The sequence below is a fragment of the Rhinoraja longicauda genome, chromosome 26 (assembly GCF_053455715.1).
Source record: "Rhinoraja longicauda isolate Sanriku21f chromosome 26, sRhiLon1.1, whole genome shotgun sequence".
In the NCBI taxonomy this organism is placed as follows: Eukaryota; Metazoa; Chordata; class Chondrichthyes; order Rajiformes; family Arhynchobatidae; genus Rhinoraja; species Rhinoraja longicauda.
Window position 1 is genome coordinate 22527157 of NC_135978.1, and position 26025 is coordinate 22553181.

Here is a 26025-nt window from a genome sequence, read left to right on the forward strand (position 1 = left end):
GAGTTGGAATATTGTGTTCAGTTTTGGTCACCCTGCAACAGAAAGCTGTTGTTAAGCTGGAAAAGGTGCTGAAAAGATTTATGTGGAGACCAGACTTTCTCTCCAGAGATGCTGCCTATCCCGCTGAGCTACTCCAGCATTTTATGTCTATCTTCGGTGTAAACCAGCATCTACAGTTCCTTCCTACACATACCTACAGCATCATAAAAGATTTCTGAGCATGTTGCCAGGACTTGAGGGTTTGAGCTATAGGGGGAGGTTGGCTACGCTAGGACTGTATTCCTTGGAGTGTAGGGGATGAGGGATGATCTTATAGAGGTGTATAAGATCATGAGGGGAGCCTTTTACCAAGAGTAGGGGAATCAAGAACCAGAGGACAGGTTTAAGATGAGAGGAGAAATAATTAATATCAGAGATTTTAATGGAATTAAATTTAATTCTGAGAGCAATGTTTTCACATAGAGGATGGTGGGTATATGGAATGAGCTGCCAGAGGAGGTAGTTGAGACAGAAACTATAACAACGTTGGAAAGACATTTGGATATGTAAGGTTTAGTGGGATATGGGTCAAAAGCAGGCAGGTGGGATTAGGTGGGGCACCTTGGTTGGCATGGGAAAGCTGGGCCAAAGTGCCTGCTTCTGTGCTGTATGACTCCATGACTCTGAATTTTGTATGTTTCAAGAGTTGAGAGTGTTTAATTATCATATGTTCTAACAATGGAACAATGACATTCTTACTTGGAGCCTGTGTATGCAATAAACACATATAATATACAATAACACAAAAAAATCAATAAACGAATAACCACAACATCAATACCAAAACGTAGTGCGACCAAAGACAGTTCATGGAATTTCATAGTTGAGGTTAGTGTTGTGTCCTGGTCAAGAGCCTAACATTTGTTGGGAATAAGCTATTCTTGATCCCGTATGCAGGCATTTAATAATGCTATGTAATTCTTGTATGACAAATAGCAAAATAATGAAATGATGCAACTTTTAAAAAAATTATAGAAAAGTTGGAAATACTGGATGGATCAGTCTGAACCTTGCACGGGTTGTGTAGCCCAGCCTTCATCAGTCTGTATATGCCAATGGTTTCTGTGTTCAGCTTCCAGAGTTTCCTGCTATCCTGTCATTGTTGGTCATTTTAGGTTGTATGTAACAGGAGAAAATTTCAGTGCAAAAATAGCCAAACAAACATATGGGTTCAGGAAGCAAGTAATTGTTTATCTGAATTACTGAAACTTGGGGGTGTTGTTAATTAAACGTTCGCTTGGCTATCACCACTGCAACAGCTGATGATTAATTCCAGAATTAACTTTTCCAAGCAGCATTCATTTCATTTTGATGATAATTACTTTCAAAAGTTGTAAGTAGCCCTATCTGGAAGTGATTAGTCAGGAGAGTTGCACTTTCATATTCCAGTTGGATGGTTCAGCGAATGTTTGAACAAATGTGGTAATGGATGCTTCTTCCTTATGAGCACAGTAGGGGATTCCTTCTGTGATGAACTTCAATGAATAGAGGTTGCCTGCTCAGTGTAGACTTTACTTTAGACTTTAGAGATACAGCATGGAAACAAACCCTTGGTCTCACCGGGTCCGCACCGACCCACGATCACCTCATACACTAGCACTTTCCCACACAGTAGAGACAAATTACAATTTTACAGAAGCCAATTAACCTCCAAACCTGCACGTCTCTGTAGTGTGGGCGGAAACCGGGGCACCTGGAGAAAACCCACATGGACCCTGAGAATGTCAAAAACTTCGTACAGGCAGCATTTGTCGTCAGGATTGAACCTAGGTCTCAGGCACTCTAAGGCATCAACTCTACCGCAGCGCCTCTATGCCGCCTTTGGCATTTGTCACTGACATTTGTGGCCCACCTCCTTGTTCTTCTAATGTGTAACAGGTACAGTAGTTCAAAGGTTCTATGTTTGGACTAGAATCTAGAAGCTGAGAGTGTTGATCTTGATGGAAATAAATCTACTGTCCTTAGCCTGTTTGGTCGCAATCCACCAGTGTTTGACTCTTTTCTCTGAAATGGCGTGGAAATATATTTGGTTAATGTGGAACGAAATACATGTCAGCCTTGCCAATAAATAAATAGATTAAAAATAAGCCATTGGGATCAACTTCACCTGGTATTGAAATTACTAACAGCCAAGAAAGTATAAACATTCTTGGTTTAAAAAAAAAAGAACAACAGGAAGCAAATCTACCACTCAATGTCTTTACAATTCCCATATCTCTTGATTCCTTTAATATCCAGAAATCTGTTGATCTCAGTTTTGGATGAACGTGGTGATTGAGCCTTCACAGCTGAGCTCAGGAATTCTCATGATTCGGTACCCTCCAATTGGAAAAAAAAAATTGTTTTAGTCAGAAATGACCTGCCCTTAAAATGAGTTGCCTAGTTCTAGATTTCTCTGCCAGGGGAAATACTATCCCACTATCTATCTTGCTGAGCCCTTGAAGAATTTTGTTTGATTCAATGAATGATTCTCATTCTTCTAAACACTAAAGAATAGAGGCAAGTCTATGCAATATCTCCTCACGTGAAAGACCTGCTACCCAAGAACCAGGCTGGCGAATCTTTGCTTCACTCCCTCAAAAGCAAATGGAGATTTTTGTAAATGGGGAAATCAAATTTTTACATTGTATTCCAACTGTGTTCTCAACAAGACCTAGTGTAACCGTGGTAAGATTTCTTTGCTCTTGTATTCTAATCTTCATGCAACAAAGACCAAGATACTATTCATCTTCCTAACTGTGTCTACTTGCATGTTAACTTTATGATTTAAGGTGCAAGGACGCCTAGATCCTTTTGAATATCAACATTTCCTAATCTCTCGCCATTTAAAAGATACTTAGCAATTCTGTTATTTCTATCTGTGGATAACATTTCTTACCTCATGGTACTGCATCTGCGAAGTTGTTGCCTTCTCACTTAGTTTATCTAAGTTCTAGTAGACGCTTAAAATAGATTTGAGTGACCCGGTAGACATTATAGATTTGGATTTTCGGAAGGCTTTTGATAAAATTGTCAGAGGATGTTGGTCAATAAGATTAAAAAGTGAAATTGGAGATAATTTATTTGCATGGCTAGCATGAATTCTAGCTTATTTGAAACATAGAGGATATATAATCATGCAGAGAAAATTAAGGCTGTAATATTGGAATGGAAAATCATGAAAGATTACGTTAGTTGCTGAATTTGGTAGCATAAGCAAAAGAAGCATAAAAAGAAGATTTTAATTCATGTAAAGTCTTGTTAGTATATGAATTTATTACCACAGGTTGTTGAGTTGATCAAATTACAAATTAGATTAGCACTCAAGAAGAATACAAAAGAATATGTAAAGATATTGAAAATAATATGAAAATGGATGGCTGATGTGGAACGAGGATGGGTTTTGTGCTGTATGGCCTTCTTTAGGTGGCTTTTAAAACATTTACTTGCATTGCAAAGTCTCCCTATTTCATATTTATGTTGCAAATAGATCATTTGTTATGCAGTCTGTTTGAGTGTTAAACAAGTGCATCTTCATAGGTATCCATGTCGCGAATGAAAGCAGTTGAAAGTGGTGGTTACATGCCCATGGGGAAATGGGAGAGGATTGTGAAACGAGGAAAGAGTAAAGTGTTCTAAACTGTGATCAAAGCTCTGCAGTTTTTAAGAGTGTGTTACAAATAAAAGCCCTTCGTCTACTTCCTTTGTTTCCTTGGGTGTATCATTTTAGTACTTGGATTTCCAGCCTCCAAAGGGCACTGCAGATAGTGAAATGAGTGCAGCAGTGGAGATGGCATTACAGTTGAGAGATGCTAGACAATGTTACCAACAATTCTATGAGAGCATTGCAGCTTGAAGTGGCTTTATAGTGTTCCATGATTAAAAGAATGCTCACCTTGTTCTGTTAAGCATATTTGAATAGTGAAGCAGCAGTTTGTGAGTTGGAGTTGCTATGTGGTTTCTCCTTAATGTGATCCTTTTTTTGTGCATCGTCCTCCAGCAGATTGCACCCGGTTTACAGATGTAACCTAAAACTGTTGCACTTTTTAAAAGAGAGCAAAATTCACTGCTCAGCGTAATATTGTCTTCCTCAGCTTCATTAAAGCAGTTCTGCTTTTTGTCAAAGAGACATTCTTTTGTCTCCGATAAATGAGTCAGACTGAGCATGGGGGCTGGTTTGTGTTTTATGCAGGGCTGCAATTGAAAGCAGTAGTGTGGCAGTTAATGTCATAGTTGGGTCGACAGATCACTCCAGATTTGTGTAGTGATGTCTGAACTCAGTTACAACTATGATTGTGTTGAGCCGAGGAACTCTTGGCCCATTTACCTGTTTAATTAAACCCTCAAAATAAATTTATTTCTATCTTCATCTTTATCTGCTCCTCATCCTTTTGCCCCACCATTCATTTATGATTTTTTTATTTGTTACAAATAAAAGGGTGATTGAATCAACCAACTTCTCCCTGAATTTTCCGTGAATGAAATTCATGGTTTGCTTTCTGGTAAAAAAACAGCTACTTTTAAAATTAAGCTGCTGGAGTAACTCAGCAGGCCAGGCAGCATCTGCAGAGGGAAATGGACAAACGGTGATTCAGTCTGAAGAAGAATCCTGACCCAAAATATCGTCTGAGCTTTTACCTTCACAGATGCTGCCTGACCAGCAGTGTATTTTTTTACTTAGATTTCAGCTTCTGTAATTCCAACATCTACAGTCTCTTATGTCTCCTCTTACTGTTAAAATCAGTTGCTTAGTCCAGAAGCTTGGTATTACAGTGGCATTCGGTTCAAATATAAAATCCTCCATAATAAAAGAGCTTGTCAGTGCGCAATTTCCCAGCATAACACTTACCGAGTGACCATCTGGAAGACTTCTGGATGGTTTCTACTGTCCATGGAACTGGAAGAAATGTGATTTAACCTCATCCAACTTATGTCTTCAGTTATATTGACTGCATTAGTGTAGCCTCCACTTTTGTAAATGTATTTTGATTAGAGTGATTAATTGTACAGCAAATGCTGGCATCTAATGATATTTGGAATAGAGACCAAATTAAAAAAAATATATATTGCATCCACTCTTTCAAAACCCACCTTCCTGTGCCCTAATTTGCAGTGCCTCATTTATTCATGACTTCTGAGATGACCAATCCAGCAGTCCTTCAGTCTTTAAATTTACATTTTTGTTTTGCATTTCCCTCTCCCCAACCTCCTCCAGGATGGTAATTATCCGAGGTATCTGCACTCCTTAAATTCTCACATCTTGAGCAACTCCAAATTTAATCGCTCTACTATTGACAGCCATGTTGCCTTTTGCCAATGCTAAACTCTGAAAATTCATCCTCAATTTTTTTGCCTCTTATATATCCATTCATATATTTAATCATAATGATCCAAGGTTCCAAGGCACTGCCGAAATATTATTAAACAAAGGTTGACACTGCCACATAATGAGATATTCATGCAAATGGCAAATTGGGAAATAAATTTCAGAGCTCCAGGCCTTGACAGCTGAAGGCACCGTCACTTTAAGATGTTCTTTCAGCATATCTATCCCATTGGCCCTTTTTGTAGATTAGTGTCAAATCCCATTGACGAATTATCAATTGTAAAGTTGCTATGTTACTGAACGTTGACATTGGTATTTAAATGTCTGGCTTCGTACATAAGCCAGACATTTGGTATTTAAATGTCTGGCTTCGTAATGTCTGGCACGGAAATAAGAAAGAACGGACTTCCCTGTTTTGGCGTGTCTTTTAGAGATATCTCAATTGATAATAGCATGAACTACTTTGTGTATATTTTGCTCTTGGGTAAATGAAGCATCCAACAACAACAGTAACAGCAGTTTACATTTAGATAGCACCACTTCAAGATGTTTCACAAGAACATGATCAATCAAATAAATTATTATTTTGTCATGTAAGGAGGTATTGGTACTGCAGCTGCATTTCAAGAAGCGTATTTAGGTAGTGAATTTCTGTGATTAGGGCTGAATTCATGAATTGGGTGAGTGTAGAGAATACAGAATGTTGACGAGGGAGTTCAATTTAGGGAGGTGAATGTACATGAGGTGAATTAATAATCAGAAATAATTAATTAATGTTTGGTGATGTTAATTGAAGGGCAGTATTACCCAGGACCTGGGAATTAGTTTGGGATTTCAACACGGGAGCTTTAATATGCAGTTCAAGCTCCAGAACAAAAACAATTCCCAGCCTAAAGTTCCATCCCAAGGACAGAACTTTAGGCATTGCTACAGTTTCACAACAGTTTTCCAAAATGTCAGTCTACATTATGCTGAAGACCTGGAGGGGTTTGGGGTGGTGTGGGGAAGTTAATGGCAGGGATTGAACCCTCAGTTTCTGACCCAGAGGTGAGTGTTCTGCACTGAGCCAAGCCAACACCTAATAAAGCTAAGTGAGCACATTTGAAATTTCAGTGCTTTTTTAAAAATGTTTTTTTTTCAAAGTTACTTATTGAATTCCATCTCTTTTAGTTGTAAAAAGATACACAGTTGTAAATATTTTATTGGTTACAGGTGGTCGGTTGGTACCACCCTGTGAGTTGGTGTCAGATTCACTGTTCTACGAGGTGGCAAGGATGGGGTTTCTGAGTCTGACGTTTCCCCACATCGTGAGTTACTGATCTCGTTTATAGTGGAGGAGAAGCAGCTACATTCGTCTGTGCACAAAGAGAAAATCAAAGGATTTAAGCTAGACCTATCACTCTGCTGTGTTAGTGGCAGTCTGGAAAATACTCCTTTCTTGCCTCAAGAATGAGTGCTCGAGAGGGGGAAGATGGGAAAGAAGAAGAAAACTGCGATGGTCAGTAGAGGTCTTATTAGTAATTAGTAATAACATAAAAACCAATTTAATTGAATTTAATCTGAAACACATTGGGCCTTCGTATGTTAATTGCAATAAAACTTTTGAGAGATACCAGTTTTGCATCTAAATTCGGGTCAGAAGTAAGTTGATCCTCACCAACGCACTATATTATGACTTGGCACTTCAATATACAAATTGATTTGTAAGATCACTATTTAAAAATAAACAGGTTGGTATAATATCTCAATCTTATTCCTGGGAATGTCAAATGACTCAACACTCCAGCATGTTTCATGCCACTGCCTCAGGTTTATGTTAAATGCCCCCCCTCCCCCATTCACGTGGGTGAGCACAACACGTTCCCCTGAAGCGTGGAAGGCATTCTTTGTAGATTAAGATGATTGTGGATTTTCTGGGAAAAATCCTGGCAGTGCCATTCCTTCATTGGAATTGTTGTGGTGAGCTACATCAACATATTCTGGGGATAAGTAATTCCAGTAATGAGCACAGCACAACTGTAGTCTCCAATCTATGGCATGTGCACTCTGAAACATTAAGAGCACTGGAACTAAATAAGGTGGGAGAAGAATAATACATCACCTCTATGAATTTGATGGAAATCTAGCAGGTCTGAGGACAGCCCCAGTTACATTACGCAGCACCATTGATATTAAGCCAAAAATTGCTCCGTATGGCTGGGTCTCTTTTCTCTGGAGCGTACTAAGCTGAGGGGTGATCTTACATGGGTATATAAAATCAGAACATGAATAGCCACTGTCTTTTCCTCAGGGTAGGCGGGCCTAAAACTAGAGGCTATAGGTTTAAGGTGAAAGGGAAAAGATTTAAAAGGGACCTGAGCAACAACTGTTTTTCAATAAAGGGTGGTGCATACATGGAACAAGCTGCCTGAGGAAGTGGTAGAAGTAAGTACAGTTACGGTATTTAAAGGATAGGTATGGAAATGGGAGAGATTTGGAGAGATATGGGCCAAGTGGAAGCAAGGTGGGACTAGTTGCGTTAAGCAACTTGCTCGGCATGGACAAATTGGACCGAAGGCCCTTTTTGTGTGCTGTTTAACTCTATGACGCTATTAACTCAAAATTATTCAATTTTTGGTTCCCTTCTTCAAACTTCATCGTGTGTTTTGTGAGAGATTTGTAAATATTAGTGATCCCAGTGCATCACCTGTAATAATTAGCTATGGGGATGTTTTCTGGGGCCTCATCTAGCAAAGGATGAAAGTCAATCCAACATAACATAAGGTAAAGATAAATGTTCAATTTTTGGGTGTACTGAAATCCATTTATTGTTGCCGAACTGACCTTGTGATGTAACTAGTACAATTCTCAAACTAAATAAACCATCAGATGCTGCTTTCTGGCACAGAGAGTGAAATAATGAAGAAAGAAGAACTTGCCATCATGGCCTCAGGTTGTCTCAAAGCACTTTGCAGCAAATTAAATAGTTTAGGTATAGTCACTGTTCTGAATGTAACATCCAGTTTGAAGTGCTAATGTGATAACTCGGTAATTTGTTTTGTAAAGAGAGCAGTCTGAGGAAGGGTCTCGATCCGGAACGTCACCCATTCCTTCTCTCCAGAAATGCTGCCTGTCCCACTGAGTTACTCCAGCATTTTGTGTCTATCTTCGATTTAAACCAGCATCTGCAGTTCTTTCCTACACAATCTGTTTTGTAACATTGATTGAAGGAGAAGCATTGACTAATGTACCTAGGTTATTATCCATTAAATAAATGCTGGAGCAATTAACTGGATCAGGCAGCAGCAGTGGAGGGAAATGGACAGGCAACGTCTCAAGTCTGGATCCTTCTTCACACATAGAAGTGTACAAAATCATGAGAGAAATAGATCTGGTAGACACACAGTCTCTTGCCCAGAGTTGGGAAATCAAGAACCAGAGGACATAGGTTTAAGATGAGGGGGAAAGATTTAATAGGAACCTGAGGGGTAACATTTTCATACAAAGGATGGCGGGTGTATGGAACGAGCTGCCGGAAGAGGTACTATCACAATGTTTAAGAAACATTTAGACAGGTACATGGATAGGACAGGTTTAGGGGGATATATGAGCCAAATGTAGGCAGATGGGACATGTGGCTGGTGTGGGCAAGTTGGGCTGAAGGGCTGAAGGGCCTGTTTACCACTCTCTATTACTCTATGACATGAAGGGAGTAGGTGAGAGAAAGCCAGAGAAGAGAGGAGGGGTGGGGGCAAATCTAGGCAAGTGATAGGTTTGTAAAGGTGAGGGGGCATGATTGGCAGGTGGTCCTAAAGTCATAAGTGATAGAAGTAGAATTAGGCCTTTTGGCCCATCAAGTCTATTCTGCCATTTAATCATGGCTGATCCATCTCTCCCTCCTAACCCTATTCTCCTGCTTTCACCCCATAACCTCTGACACTTGGAGGCCAAGGATGGAATGGTCAGTATGGGAATGGAATGAGGATTTAAAATGCGCACGGTGGCGCAGCGGTAGAGTTGCTGCCTTACAGTGCTTGCAGCGCCAGAGACCCGGGTTCGATCCTGACTATGCAGTTTGTACCTTGCCGTGACCGCTTGGGTTTTCTCCAAGATCTTTGGTTTCCTCCCACACTCGAAAGACGTACAGGTTTGTAGGTTAATTGGCTTGGTATAAATGTAAAAATTATCCCTAGTGTGTGTAGGTTAATGTTAGTATGCGGGGATCGCTGGTTGGTGCAGACTAGGTGGGCCGAAGGGCCTATTTCCATGCTGTATCTCTAAACTAAACTAAACTAGACTAGCAAGTGGAGTTCTTTTGGTTCTTTTATATCAACCAGCAGGCAGATGGGACTTCAATTTATTTTCTTCTTAATAATGCCATCTCTGACAGAGTAACTTTCTGATGAAGAGCTTCAAACAAGAAATATTAATTCATTTCCCTTTCAGCGGACTCTGTTGACCTAAGTGTTTCCAGCATTTTCAGTTTTAGTTTCAGATGACCAGCATCTGCAGTTTTATTGATTTTCAACACTCCTTTAGTCCAGGTTTGAAGTGTCAATCTAGATATTTGTTCTCAATTCACTGAATTGTGACTTGATTCTGGGTCAGAAGGTTTGAGAGTGCCAAGTGATTGATGAAGAAACAGCACCTGGTGTAATGTTGAAGTGCAGATTTTCCCTCTAGTAAGTGGGCTTCAATGTATTAACTTACCTTCTTAAGCAATTTTTCATGGTTGAAGTTGTGAGTTCGCTGGGAGCTGTGCAGCTATTGTAGAATCTGCAAACTCTGCCCTGTGTGGACAGATAGATGAGGTACTGCACCCCCGCTATCGTCACTTGGCTTCTATGTGATGCAAAGACTAGAGATTCTCTTTGACTTGGGTGCTGCCTGTACTTTTATCGGTTGGTGGCCAGAGTTTCTTACAAGTTAATACAACATTTCAGGAAGGCTCTGAGAACATCTTTGAAGGTTACCTGTCCCCCAGGTAACCTTAAACCATAGAACAGTAGAACATAGGAATAGGCCCAAAAAGCTGGAGTAACTCAGCGGGACAGGCAGCATCTCTAGAGAGAGTCACCCATTCCTTCTCTGTAGAGATGCTGCCTGTCCCGCTGAGTTACTCCAGCTCTTTGTATCTATCTTCGGTTCAAACCAGCATCTGCCGTTCCTTCCTGTACATAGGAATAGGCCCTTCAGCTCACACTGTCTGGTGAAAATGATGTACTTATCTTTGTGGTTAGCTAGCTGGTCATTTTCATCAATCCAATTATGTTTCCTGTGGAGAAGCTAAAATGTCCTTTGGTCACACTCTGGCTCCTGCTGGCTGAAAGATGTCAGTTAATGCCACTGCTCTCTCTAAATGTCAGGTTTAGTCTACTGGTTGCTTTCGTTCCTTTGTATTAGAAGCCTTGGATTTCATGCTGTACTCCAGAAATGGAGCACTTTATATTGATGTGCCGTATTGATGCACTATAATAATATGACTTTAAATCATAATCCTATCTGCTCTCACAGATGCCAAGGCACTCTCTGCAGAAATACAGAGCGTTGTCTTATTGTCTTGACCAGTATCGTTTCCTAATCAATACCACCATTTTAGGTTGTTGGGCATTGTGTGCAAATTAGCTTCTGACTACAAATAAAGTCCACACTTAAGAGTTAACTATTAACAGATAAATATGAAAGTCATTAGATGAAAGCAGATTCATCTTTTGGTACTTACCAATACCAATAAATAGAAGACACTTTTTATTTGTATTTACTTAAATGTGTTCCTGTAATTTAGATTAAACCATTGGGTGTTTTGTGCACTAATTTGGCATTAATGTTGCAAGATGTGTTGTATGATTCTGTGGAGTGAAAGAATGTTAAAATTTCCAAAGATTTGTTATAAGTAATCATTAATGTGTATTATTTATGATGTGGATAGAACTGTATCTTTGAAAGAGGTAAGGGTATGGCGAAGAAAAGCTGAGATAAGCACAAAACTATGAATAAATTGCCCTGTATGAGGAGACTTGCGTTCAATAGTCTCTAATATCAATAGAAGATTCCCAGATCCTCCAGTTTGTGGCTTTCGCAAACCAAACTGTGAACTTGGATACTGGGATATGAGATCTTTTCATTATCCTTTTATGAAAACAGAGCAATTTTCCCCTCCAGTGCGGAAATCATTTTGGTACATATACTGCAAAGAAACCCTTTCCTTAAAACTGCTTTTATGCAAGAATTCTAGGAAAATATCGAATTAAGTTTTCCCATCTTCACTGTGACAGAAATTACACAACATGAGATAGCCAGAAATAAACTGAGATCACCAAGGTACCTTTGACAATTAACCTTGCTGATTAACTAGGCCTTAAAAAAAGTTATGTTGAGGAAGCACAGAACCATTCCTTTGCTGACAGCATATTCTCAACAGTGCACCTGTTTTAACAGGTGTTGGTTAACCATATATGTGAATAACTTAGTATAACCATAGAAGAATCTTGGCAATAGCTTGTTTAATCATTGTAGCATCCAAGAGCTGTTAAATTAACTCTCTGGCTAGGGACTGCTTTGGAGTTAATGCTAGCATTTAAAAATTAGTTGTGGAAAATTTAATAATTTGATGTGAATTATTTTTACAATAATCTATGTAAGCATCATTATCTGTACCCCTCATGATTTCTACACTCGACGCTCTTGCAGCAAAGAAACTGGTTCTTCCACCCACCATGCCTATGCCAACCATCAAGTACCAATCTGCGTTAATTCCATTTTCCAACACTTGGTCCGTAGCCTTTTATGCCCTGACGCTTCAAGCACTTCCATTGGTGATCATGTCCTCAGCTGGTTCTCCCCTGAGTTTGTTCATTTCTTTCTAAAGCCGTGTTACAGTAAGCTGTGAGCATTGAATGGTGAATTGTCTTGAGTGAGACTGGATGTTGTCTGCGGAATTTGCATTGTCACTCTGTGACGGTGTAGGTTGCCTTTCGATGCTCCGTTTCCTCCCACATTCCAAAGAAGTATCGCATTCAGAAGAAAACATTTGCTGGAAATTACTCCCAGTAAACTTAATTACAAAATTGGGAGTATATGGTTGTTCCATTAGCAGTTGTCATTGATGATGGGCGAACTGGCATCATTCAATGTCTTAATTTAGTTTAGCTTTTGTTTCCAGATACAGCTGACCCACTGAGACTGCACTGACCAATCATCGCCTGTATACTAGTTCTATCCTACACACTAGGGACAATTTACATACGCCAAATTAACCAGCAAACCTGCATGTCTTTGGAATGTGGGTGGGAACTGGAGCACCTGGAGAAAACCCACGCATTCATAGGGAGAACATGCAAACTCTGTACAGATAGCTCCCATAGTCAGGATTGAACCCGGGTCTCTGCCGCTGTAAGGCAGCACCTCTACCGCTGCTCCACTATGTATAAGATAAGAATGGCCTCTTCCTACTTCCATTTCCTTCATTGTGATAGTTATTGGCTCTCAACTATCTCTTTTAGGATACTCCATAAAGCATATCTTAGAGACCATGTTTTGGTTATCATGTTTTAGTTAGGAGTTTCCATGTTTCATTTAAGCCTTACGGGAGATTTTTTATTATTTTTAAATTCTATCGGAAGATTCATACTGTTACTTCAATACAATTGATGTGCAAGTTACTTCAGATGTACACAAAATTGGTCTTTGTGTTTCCATCTGGCAACATTTAGTGAATGGATGTAAGATTCAGGAACGACATGATGCTGAGACTCTTGGCATGACTCGGAGAACAGTTGTTTACAATTGATGGGTTCTTTGTCCATGAAAATAATGATGTGGTTCGCATTGTTTAAAATCTAAGTTCACAATTTATTAAATTTGTGTCATCAGTATTGAGAAAAGAGCATATTCATCGTGATATCTAGTTTATCAATATGTAAAGGATATTCCAGATAGTGCTTGGTTTTTTTGGGGGCCTTTCTACTGCAGTATTTATTCCCTGTTGTGCAGTCACATTTTATACCAGATGTGAATATAATGTTCATTTTGCAAAGTAAAGGCTTTTTTTATTTGTGTTGGCAATTATTACATGTGAAGAGGATGTCCTCATTTAGTCTAGTGACTGCTTATCACCTCTCCAGATGTGACCAGCCGTTATATTAAGAATCCCCTAAATAAGCATTAAGTGTTGTTAATTTAATGTTGATCTGTGGGATAGACTGACATTTTGTTTGAGGATTGTATCCATAGATCTCCAAAAAGTGATTTTTTGAATTCAGCTCTGTTAAAGTCTTTGCCTCACTGCAATATAGATTTTTGAGATTCTAGTGCTTGAACTGAACTTAACTGGCAAAATTGATCCGGTGGATTGGGCTGAAATTTTGTTGCATTTGGTTGAAATTTAGATGTTGTTTTTGAATGTGATTATTTATTTATTCGCGGGATGTCAACTTTGTTGGTAACTTTAATTGTCCCTGAACGGCAAGTACAGTTAAGAATCAATTAATGGGTCTAAAATCACATTAAGCTGAGTTCAGATAAAGATGGCAGACTTTCGGAAGAATCTGGTTGGGTTTTCCCTTGAAACATTGGAGAGCTGTTTCAAGGAAATCAGCGGACCAGGCATCATCTGTGGAAGGAAATGGATAGTTAAATGTCTCGGGTCAAGATCCTTCATCTAGACTGCTAATCCATTTCCTTCTGACTGACTTACAGATGCTGACTGGCCCGCTGAGTTCTTCCAGCAGCTCTGTTTTTTAATGCCACTGTTTCCAGCATCTGCATTCTCTTGCTACTCCTAAGTTTTTAATTCAAACAGTTTTATGGCCACCATTACAAATATTGTGTTTTTAGACCAGATTTATTGAATTACTTAAATTTAAATTGTCCTCGGCTACCATGTTGAGGTAAATCGCTCAATAATTAGGCCTTGGGCTATGATACTGCCCCAATAGCCCAATAGTAAATGAAAACTACTTACTTATCTAGTTGCACATTGTATTAGCTGGGCTCAACGGATAGTACTCTGACCTGAGTCAGCAAGTGTTGTGTTTGATAAATCACCGGATTCAGAGTTTTATTCACTAAGTATTTTATTACACTACCAAATAAGGCACATATACTCGTATATCCCCGTATGCACTCGCAATCCCCGAGTACACAGCAGAGCACGCCGCAGGATGTTCCTCTTCTTGATCACCTGGCACCGTTCATGACATGGTCCAAGGCTGGGGCACTCTCCTCAAAAGGGTGCCTGACACCATCCTTTATGGTATTTCTCATCAGAGCAGACTGTGCCACTGGCCCCTCCCCGCATCAATCATAACCCCCCCCCCCCCCCTTGTCTGCAACGTTTCTGCACTACTAGCGGCAGGGGGTCAACCCAACTATTGCTGTTGTGTTTGGTGCACCAATGCTACACTTTCCCATAGAATGGTGTGATTTCTCAGGCATTGTAAGTTCCCAGGCATGGACTGGTGGAAGGTAATCTCCCACTGGGAAACTGCATTGGAATCTTGTTTTCGAAAGGCACGGAATGCAGTGCTGCTAATATAGCTGATAACTCCATTTTAAATTTTAGCTGAAATTGTCTGTTTAACCCTTGCACTACAGCAGGTCATAAGTTTAGTGGTATGTACCAACATTTGGATTTAAACTCTTGATGGTTCACTACTTGTCAGTTTCAGGAGAGCACAACGCTGTCAGAGATGCTGCTCTCCAGATGGTCATGTTATTTTCGGGTACCTCTTCTCTGTTCTGACAAACTTTAGAAAATCCATGACACTATCACAAACCGATTGTACCACTGTTTGGTTCAACAGTCTTCTCCCTATCAGTAGAACCATAAAGAAATGGGCTAAGTAGGTAAAAACAGATGAACAATGTGAGATTTTGCTGTATGCCATGTTGCCTGATGGAAAGGATTTTAAAAACTTTTAGAAAGCTGTTCAAGCCTGTTCCAATACAGCTCTTTCCTGATAAATGAGGCTTTGACTTTTGTGTCTATTAATGTCCAGTGATATAAAGGCCGGATGATGCTGTCATCTGTCGTTTGTTTATAGACTTGGCTCAAGTGATATGGATGTGCCAAAAGAATTGTGGAGCCATTCCAAATCCCAATTTGTACCACCAGTCTTTAAAGTTAAGTGTAGGAAAATACAGTCTATCAGTAGGTATTTATCACCACAGCTCAATGCCTCAGCCGAAAGTCTGCCTTTAACATTTAGAACTGAGATGAGGAAAAACTTTTTCAGTCAGAGAGTTGTGAATCTGTGGAATTCTCTGCCTCAGAAGGCAGTGGAGGCCAATTCTCTGAATGCATTCAAGAGAGAGCTAGATAGAGCTCTTAAGGATAGCGGAGTCAGGGGGTATGGGGAGAAGGCAGGAACGGGGTACTGATTGAGAATGATCAGCCATGGTCACATTGAAAGCTTTGTAAACGTCGTTATGTTTGTGCTGTAACTGACGGGCAGAGAGTGCAAGCGCTCATACAAGACTCCAAAGATGCATGAGCAAAGATGTAGAGTTACATTCTCTAACCTCTTCTGCCATACTAATATCAGAATCCTGGTAAAGAATTGTGTGTTTTGAAATTGATGTTTACAAATCCTTTCACGATCTTGTCCATCTGTGAATTATTCAAGGAGTGTTTGTTTTGCCACAGTTAGTGTTCACTGATATTAAGTTGAGCACCAGATAAATTCCTCACTAATGTTTTGACTTTATGTTCAAAATCAGTTGTGACGCTCTGAGTTTATGGACCTTACTGTAAACTGTTCTTTGGTGATAAAAGATGCAACCGCATCCTGAATCTTGAAAATGAATTTGTGGAAGAGCTGAGCCTTAAGAAAGTGGAAAAACAATTGTTATTATCGTGAAATAGTTATGCTTTATCCACCTCTTTTCCTGAGGTAGTTGATAAATTGCTGAGTATGGTCCTGTTGATGATGGTTACCCAGTACCTTGCTCAGTTTACATTATCCATTTATAAGCAAGACTATCTTTGCCAGCATTAGGTTTTTAGGTTAGGTGGTGAGGCTGCTGTAAGGCATCCAGGACTGATCCAGTCTTGAGCTAGTATTAAAACCTGCAACAACCATTGCATTTCAATATTTCAATTGGGAATGAATCTGTTAACTTTTTAACCTAGGTCACCTACCCATACCAAAATCACTAATCCCACCCAAACTGACTGAGGCCTGTATTTTTCTCATCTGTGCAACACACTGAATAAATAAGCCATTGGGAAAATGACATGTGCTTTTTATTTGTAAATGAAGATGGGAAGGGAGTAGGATATTTTAAAACAAAGATTTATGAAAATTAGTGAACCATTTATTCGGAAAAATTTAAATTCCTAATTATGAATGTCTCTTACTTTAGCACCCTGTGGCTTTAAAGATTCTTGTTCATTTTCTCAAATGAGTAACATCAAAGTGGTGATTAAAGTGAGTGAGATCTTTTATTTGGCCAACTTACACAGTATTTAATAACTATCATAAATCAAAACTACACAACTTCCTCTCTCACTTACCTCAGCCTTTTTACAGAGTCCCTGGTGATTTTCAGCCATTTAATTAAACTGAATGACAGCACTTTAAAAGAATGCGCCAGTGCTTGGCTGCCATGTTTCTATGGTGTCCATTGGAGAAAATAACAATAGAAATGATAAAGAGATGTCAGTTCATCTTCGAACTATGTTCCAAGAAGTCAACATACAATATTATGCTTTCTTATTAATCCCTTTCTATAAATAAATTGGAAAACAATGAAGGAATGAGAAAAAAGGCCAAAAGATAATGGAAGTTTTTTAAAATTTGAAGTAAACTTTTGAGAGCCAAAAAATATATTTAACATAAGAAAGGCCATTTTGAAATGGGACATCAGGAAAAAATCAGGTTATTTTTTAAAATAATGCTCCATTAGTTTTGCTTTGGTAAACTTCAGCTCAATGCCTCAGCTGAAAGTCTGTCTTTAACATTGCTGTATTCCCTCACAAATTACAAATTCCTGATTTAGAAGCAACAATGTGTCCAACACATTCAAGGTAACACAAAACTAAAAACCAAATTAAAAAAACCCAACACAGCACAGCACATGCTCCCATTAAAGTGACAGAGTATAATGTGACATTTATTTGAAAGATGAGATTGGCCAAATGGACTACAGTGGTCTTTATCTGCCTTGTTCATTTCTACTTTTGAATGCCCTTTCCATTTATTTGAATGTTGTTAATCAAATTTTGAAGCATTTTAAATGGGATAATAGCACTTTTTGTTTTGTTCCTTTGAAATACCAGACTCCCTGCAAAGCAGGATCAACCTTTTTTCCTTTAATACACCAAAGTATAAACCTCCTCTGCACACAAGGAAGGTTAGAGTTTGGAAGGCGGGCACAAAAATACCGTGCTTGATTTGTATTTTTCTACATTAGATCTGTTAGTTATTATAGACATCAAAAACTGGGCAGATCTTACATTTGCTGATCTTATAATATCAACATCAGTATCGTGCGTGGTGAGTACATCAGGTTAAAAGAGAAAGGAAGATAGACACAAAAAGTTGGAGTAACACAGCGGGTCAGGCAGCATCTCTGGAAAAAGGAATAGGTGACGTTTTGCGTCGAGACCTTTCTTCAGACTGAGAATCGGGGGAAAGGGGAGTGAGATATAGACGGCACTTGGGGCAAATGAATGGAAGAAATGCAAAATGCATCAATAATCAATAGGCTATTTTTGGTTGTGGGATAGGTGATAACGAGTATACAGACAGGAACTAAACAGGGCGACAGTAAAACTAGTATGACAACTCGGACGGGGGAGGGTCAGAGAGAGAGGGGACGCAAGAGTTACTTGAAGTTAGAGAAATCAATATTCATACCACTGGGTTGTAAGCTGCCCAAGTGAAACATGAGATACTCAAGTCAAGTCAAGTCAAATTTATTTGTCACATACACATACACGATGTGCAGTGAAATGAAAGTGGCAATGCCTGCGGGTTGTGCACAAAAAGAATTACAGTTACAGCATATAAATAAAGTTAATAAGTTGCTATTATTGTCGACAAAAATTTAGTCTCTGGGGTTATAAAAGTTGACAGTCCTGATGGCCTGTGGGAAGAAGCTCCGTCTCATCCTCTCCGTTTTCACAGCGTGACAGCGGAGGCGTTTGCCTGATCATAGCATCTGGAACAGTCCGTTACTGGGGTGGCAGGGGTCCCTCATGATCTTGCTTGCTCTGGATCTGCACCTCCTGATGTATAGGTCCTGCAGGGGGACGAGTGTAGTTCCCATGGTGCGATCTGCCGAACGCACTACTCTCTGCAGGGCTATCCTGTCCTGGGCAGAGCTGTTCCCAAACCAGACTGTAATGTTGCCGGACAGGATGCTCTCTACAGCCCCAGAGTAGAAGCAATGAAGGATCCTCTGAGACACTCTGAATTTCCTCAGTTGTCTAAGGTGGTAAAGGCACTGCTTAGCCTTACCCACCAGTGCGGCAATGTGCGTTGCCCACGTCAGATCCTCTGCGATGCGGACTCCCAAGTATTTGAAACTGCTCACCCTATCCACAATAGACCCATTTATCTCCAGTGGCGTGTACGTCCTTGGATGTTTAGCCCTTCTGAAGTCCACAATCAGCTCCTTTGTTTTAGTGACATTCAAGAGGAGGCTATTGTCCTGACACCAGAGTGCCAGATCAGCCACCTCCTCCCGGTAGGCCTTCTCGTCGTTGTTGGAGATCCGGCCCACCACCACAGTGTCATCAGCAAACTTGATGATGGAGTTTGAGCTGAACCTGGCCCCACAGTCATGTTTGTACAGGGAGTACAGTAGGGGGCTAAGGACGCAGCCCTGGGGGGATCCTATGTTCAGGGTGAGGGAGCTAGATGTGTGCTCCCCATCCTGACCACTTGGGGCCTGGCAGTGAGAAAGTCCAGGACCCAGGCACACAGAGGGGTGCTAAGCCCCAGTTCCAGCAGCTTCTCAACCAGTCTGCTGGGGACTATTGTGTTGAATGCTGAACTAAAGTCAATGAACAGCATCCTCACATAGCCCCCCTGGCTGTCCAGATGAGAGAGAGCGGTGTGTAGAACCTGGGAGACCGCATCATCCATGGACCTGTTCGGACGGTATGCGAACTGTAGTGGGTCCATGTTGCGAGGAAGGAGGGCGCAGATGTGCTTCTTGACTAGCCTCTCAAAGCATTTCATGACAATCGAGGTGAGGGCCACCGGTCGGTAGTCATTTAAACACGCTGGAGAGGCATTCTTTGGCACCGGTACAATGATGGATCTTTTGAAGCATGCAGGGACCACGGACTTTGCCAAGGAGAGGTTGAATATTGTGGTGAGCACTGGAGCAAGCTGAGTAGCACAAGACTTTAGTACTCGCCCAGATATACCATCTGGGCCTCCAGCTTTCCTCGTGTTCACACGCGTCAGAGCCCACCTCACCTCATGCTCGGACACCGAGAATGTGTTCACATCCCCGGCGGTGGATCCCCCTCCAGCCTCGCTAGCCAGCGCCCCTTCGGTGCTGTTTTTAGACGGTGAGCTGGTGGTGTTACCCGTCTCAAACCGTGCGTAAAAAGAGTTCAGGTCATCAGCTAAGGAGGAGCCGGCACTTCCGGTTGAGGGGGTGCTGGACCTGTAGCTAGTTATAGTCCGTAGCCCCTGTCAAAGGCGCCTGGTGTCCTGCTGCTCCATCTGTGACTCCATCTTGTCCCGGTACCTCTTTTTTGCATCCTTCACTGCCCTTCGCAGTCGGTATGACTCTCCCTTGTAGTCGTCCATGTTGCCGGATGCCAGGCCGGAGTTGTAAGCAGCGGTGCGAGCATTCAAGGCCACGCGAATAGACCTGTCCACCCAGGGTTTTTGGTTAGGGAAGATACTGACCCTTACCGTGGGGATGATGGTATCGGCTATTGTGGCAATGAAGTCCGTAACCGCTTCCGCAAACTCATTTACGTCTCTGGAACTTTCTTGGAACATGTTCCAGTCGACTTCGCTCAGTGCATCCTGCAGCATGGCCTCTGAATGGTCAGCTCACCGCTTTACGTCCCTCGTCACTGTCGCTTCCCGTACTATCCGTTGTTTGTACTCCGGCAGCAAGAAAATGGCAGCGTGGTCAGATTTCCCAAAAGGAGGGAGAGAAACGGCCTTGTAGCCTTTCCTGAACTGTTCCTCCAATTGATGTCAGAAAGGAAGCAGAGTGCAGAATATACTTACAACTACAGAGAAAGTGCAGATTTGTAAAGTTTAACGGGTAAGGCCGCAACAAGGTAGATTGGCTTGGTTTTGGCTTATGAGAAGTTAACTTAAGAGACTAACATTGGAGAAAAATCTGTTCTTAAATCTGGTGGAATGCATTTTCAAACTTTTGCATCTTCTGCCCGATGGGTGGGGAGAGAAGAAAGAATGATTAGGGGGTGAATGGTCCTTGATTATCTTTCCCAAGGCAGAATGAAGTTTGGATGGAATTGATGGGGGTGGGGAGGAGGGTAGTTTGTGTGGTGGACTGGGTTGTGTCCAGAACTGTTTGCAATTTCTTGTTGTTTTGGGCAGAGCAATTGCTCTACCAGGCTGTGATACATCCAGATAGGAAGTTTTTTATGGTGCATCCGTAGAAATTGATGAGTCATTGCAAATGTGTCGAATTTCCTTAGCATTCCGCGAATTTGGAGGTATAGGTGATAGGTGTGCTTTCTTGATCTTAGTGTCAAATATGGATGGACCAGAACAAATTGATGATATTTACACCTTGGAACTTCAAGCTCTTGACTGTTTCCACTTAAGCATAATAGATTCAATAATTCCATCCTGCTTCCTGAAGTTGACGACCAGTTCCTATGCTTTGCTGATATTGAGCAAGGCATTGTTGTTTTGATGTCACGCTACTAAGATGTCTGTACTCCATCTAAACATTCTTTGAGATCCAGCTCATTTTGATGGTGTCATCTGCAAACTTGTTTAGAGCAGAATTTGACTGCATAGGCATGAGTATGAAGTAAGGGACAAAGAATACCAAAAAGGACTGGATAAAGTGAATGTGGAGAGGATGTTTCCACTAGTGGGAGAGTCTTGGAACAGAGGCATTTGCCTCAGAATAAAAGGACAGACACTTGGAAAGAAGAGGGGGAATTTCTTTAGTCAGAGGGTGGCGAATCTGTGGAATTCAATGCTACAGAAGGCTGTGGAGGCCAAGTCAATGGATATTTTTTAAGTTGGAGATTGATACGTTCTTGATTAGTATTGGTGTCAGTGGCTATGGGGAGAAGGCAGGAAAATGGGGTTGATAGATGTCATGATTGAATGGCAGGATAGACCTGACAGGCCGCATGGCCTAATTTCTGCTCCCATGATATAAACTTATGAACACAGCCTTGTGGGGCACCAGTGTTGAGAATTATTGTGGAGGATGTTTTGTCGCCTTCCCTTACAGATTGTGGTCTATGGATCAATAGGTCAAGGATCCAATTGAAGAAGGGGATGCTGAGACCGAGGTCCAGGGTTTGAAAATGAGTTTAGATGGAGTTATGGGGTTGAGGATGGGGCCATGGTCATGAAACAGGATGGTGCACCCAATTACCAGCAATCATTTAAAAAAATGTTTCTTCTTCCTACTTAGTAGCTGAAAATGAATCCAGAAGATTTGGTTTTCTGATTATTATGTTATTTCTCTGCCATCTAATTTTCTGCTGTAACAACATAGAAACATAGAAAATAGGTGCAGGAGGAGGCCATTTGGCCCTTCGAGCCAGCACTGCCATTCATTGTGATCATGGCTGATCATCTACAATCAGTAACCTGTGCCTGCCTTCTCCCCATAACCCTTGATTCCACTAGCCCCTAGAGCTCTATCTAACTCTCTTTTAAATATATCCAGTGAATTGGCCTCCACTGCCTTCTTTGGCAGAGAATTCCACAAATTCACAACTCTCTGGGTAAAAATGTTTCTTCTCACCTCAGTTTTAAATGGCCTCCCCTTTATTCTTAGACTGTGTCCCCTGGTTCTGGACTCCCCCAACATTGGGAATATTTTTCCTGCATCTAGCTTGATTAGTCCTTTTATGATTTTATATGTCTGTATAAGATCCCCTCTCATCCTTCTAAACTCCAGTGAATACAAGCCTAGTCTTTCCAATCTCTCCTCATATGGCTGTCCCTCCATCCCAGGGATTAACCTCGTGAACCTACGCTGCACTGCCTCAATAGCAAGGACGTCCTTCCTCAAATTAGGAGACCAGATGTGGTTTCACCAAGGCCCTATACCAGAAGGACTTCTTTGCTCCTGTACTCAAATCCTCTCGTTATGAACGCCAACATGCCATTAACTTTCTTCACTGCCAGCTGTACCTGCACGCTTACCTTCAGTGACTGGTGTACAAGGACACCAAGGTCTCGTTGCACTTCCCCATTACCTAATCTGACATCATTGAGATAATAATCTGCCTCCTTATTTTTGCCGCCAAAGTGGATATAAATGTCTCATGGACAGCAATTTGGGCAGATGCTGTGGGAATTTGCTTTCAGTGGTTTTGGTTGACTAGAACACCAGGAGACGTCTCTTTTTCGAATAATATCTGGGATTATTTGTTTATCTGTTTAGTAACGAGGCATGCCAACAGCCTCAGTATTGCTCTGATTGAAGTAAAAGATGTTGAATCATAATGTTTTCCCTCCACTGTACAAAATGAAATAAATTATAACTTGTCAAACTAATATAATGGTCAGTTAATACTTGATATTACTTCAAAATAATCTGAATTATTGAAAGGAAAATAATATTCTTTATAACTACTTTTGTAATCTCCATTCCTTAAGGAGGCGCCAGTGTATGTTGCATTGTGTATAGACTGATGGGAATAAAAACCATGTTGAAGTAAATACATCAACATTAACAGAATGTCTGTTGGAAATAGTTCTCAAGATTGTGCAATTGTGCAAGTAGGAATTTCGTGCTGTGGAGCTGTTTGTGAAAATTTGAGAATTTACTGCAGTAGAATAAAGCAAACATTGCTGATGCTGTATATATAAACCACGCGCACACTGACATTGTAAACATGCACATTTTCTGTCAAATGGAAGATTTCCCGACAGTACATTTTTGTTTAGCGCCTCAATGTCTATTGTTTTATTTATTTATTCGTATTATATAAATTAATTTTCAAGCTAAAAGCCTTCAATTTCATATTTGGTGTGCGTGAGATGCCATTTTTAGTGTTTGGAAATAAAACACGAGTTAGTTTTACTGGGTTAGCAAACAGAACAGTTTGTTATTGATGGGCTACTCTCTCTATTGACACAAATGGTGCAGACAGTCATTAACTCTTTTCCAGCATGGAAAAAATTAGATTGCATAACTTTAATGTCGGAGGGGCAAAGTTTAAAGGAGATGTGCAGGATGAGTTTTTTACACAGTTTTTTACACAGAATAAGGGAGCACAAAAAATTATTGTCCAGTAATTGCTATTTAGAACAACATGCAGCGCACAAATTTGGTCGTATATTTCTCTACATTAGAACAATGGCAGCATTTCAAAAGGTTTTCAATTGATTGTAAAGTGCTTTGGGACATCTTGGGGTTATGAATACTATTTAGACATGCATCCATATACTTCTTGAAAAAATATAATTAACATCAGTATCATATGCAAGTCCAGCAATGCAAGCAAACCACCCAAGTTTCACTCTAATTAATGATCCTGATTTAAAATAATCTTCAAGTGGCACTATCATAATCTGCACATCCCCTTTAAATGTCATCAATTTTAGTTTAAAACAATTGAAATATAAACTAAATAACATCGAGTAGATGATGTTTCTGCTATGTTTGGAAATATCTGTTTTCATCAGGGTAGAATATTTAATTCTAGCTATTTGTGGGTTACAAAGCATTCTATTTGAACAAGGAACATTTCATAGGAAGTGATGTTATTCTGACTTTATTCTTTTTGCTTTACAATGCAGGTGCTTGTCAGTGAGGATGCGGAGGGTAAAGGCATAGTGGCTCATTTCCTGGCTCATGATAATAAGCCCATTTCTTGCATGGCTTTCAACCCCAGTGGTAAGTGCAAAGAGTTTGTCTTCATGGTTTTGAACTACTAACTCTTAGAAGACCACAGTACATCTATAATTGAAGCTTTAGAAACGTAACTTTCTTAAGAGAAATGAGCAAGGCTAAATAAATTAATCAACTCCTCCTCTTCCCCCCCTCCCCCATCTCCCAAACATTTATTTCATAATTATTTTAATGATTAGAAATAATTCATCATTATTTTCGTGACTTGTGAGGAGATGTTCCCTCCTTACCGCCACTCCCTCAGCGTGGTGCTCCATCCTCTGCCACAGTGTGGTGTTCCCACCTCATTGCACTCCCTCCTCATCGCATCAAATTATTTTACATTTGATTTATAAAATGTTAAATTATTAATGATTGTAAACAAATTCAGCTATTATTTCTGCCATCTCCAAGTTGTAAATCTAAGTGTGATCGTTTTGTTAATTGATTGATAGAAATACGAACGTCTATTAAGCTCATCGGTTTTAAATAACTCGTCTGCATGAGAGGCCTTTCCAAGTGTTGATGAATTATTTTGTACAGAAAAAAAATCTAATATTGCTTCCAAATTTCCCTTTTATCAGCTCTTTAGATTATCTAGAAATTGCTTCTTGTGTATACATTATTCAATCTAAATAGTTTATGTTGTACACATACTTTTTCCACGTGGCATTTCACTAGTTATTTATCCTTCATTCTCTTTATTGCATAGGTACATATAACTTTGCCTGATATCTCAACTGCCTAAACTTACCATTAACGTAGGAATCAAAGATATCGTTATTGTTCTGAACTTATTAGTTCATAGTTTTTCAGGCTGAAAATGTGTGTTTCTCTGATCCTTTACCATAACTAAACCCACTGATTGTGGGAGCCAGCCAGCTTCATGCTTTTGCTTTGCACAAATTCCAGGTTTGAATGATTTGCTTGTGGTTTGGTGATAAAGCTGTGCACAAGGTGCAGTTTGACCAGAACAGTTAATATATTGTTAAATCAACCTGCAGAACTAATTTAGCGAAGTACAATCTATTTTCCGGTGTTAATTGCTGCTTGCTTTTGACTGTAAATTTCAGCATTGTTAGGTTTCTTCCATCGTATTTGGCTCATCATTTAAACATGTTACCACCCAGTGTGTTTCAGTGCTTCAGTTACAAATGTGCCACTGTCTTTCCATTTTTCTGAAGCCATGGTTGCAACTCAGATCCATCATATTACCTCCATCCAGTTAAAGAGGAATCCCACAAATTGCTCTTTCCAAAGTCAAGCTACAAGACAGGTTTGGAGGGATGTGGGCCAAACGCGGGCAGGTGATATTAGTGTAACTGGGACATGTCGGCCGGTGTGTGGGCAAGTTAGGCCGAAGGGCCTGTTTCCACGCTGTGTTACTCTATGACTCTAAGAAGCAAAAACACATAGTTAATAGCCCGAAGCTAATTCATGAAAATCATTAGGGAATTTCTGTCAAACTGCCCAGGGGTTCTGAGCAAACTCTAACAAACTGTAGTTGTTCAGGACTCATCACAGATCAAGTAAAATTTAAGTGGTTTGGACTTGTTAGCAATAGTGAGATTTGCTCATTTTTAAATCCTGGGATGAATTTTGTTGCTAAAGAGTGGAGGAAGGAAACCATCGAAGGAGCAGCATGCTTGGACATAAATTGAAAA

The 26025-nt window shown here is 40.3% G+C and overlaps 1 protein-coding gene across 6 annotated transcripts in view; it reads left to right on the forward strand.

Annotated features, from left to right (window-relative positions):
• Positions 1-26025, forward strand: part of bcas3 (BCAS3 microtubule associated cell migration factor) — a 681054-nt gene that overhangs the window by 148614 nt on the left and 506415 nt on the right. For all 6 annotated transcript variants that reach the window (XM_078422068.1, XM_078422067.1, XM_078422074.1 and 3 more), the window contains exon 13: positions 24271-24367. In XM_078422068.1, coding sequence (XP_078278194.1) covers positions 24271-24367 — 97 coding nt within the window. The remainder of the gene's footprint in view (positions 1-24270; positions 24368-26025) is intronic.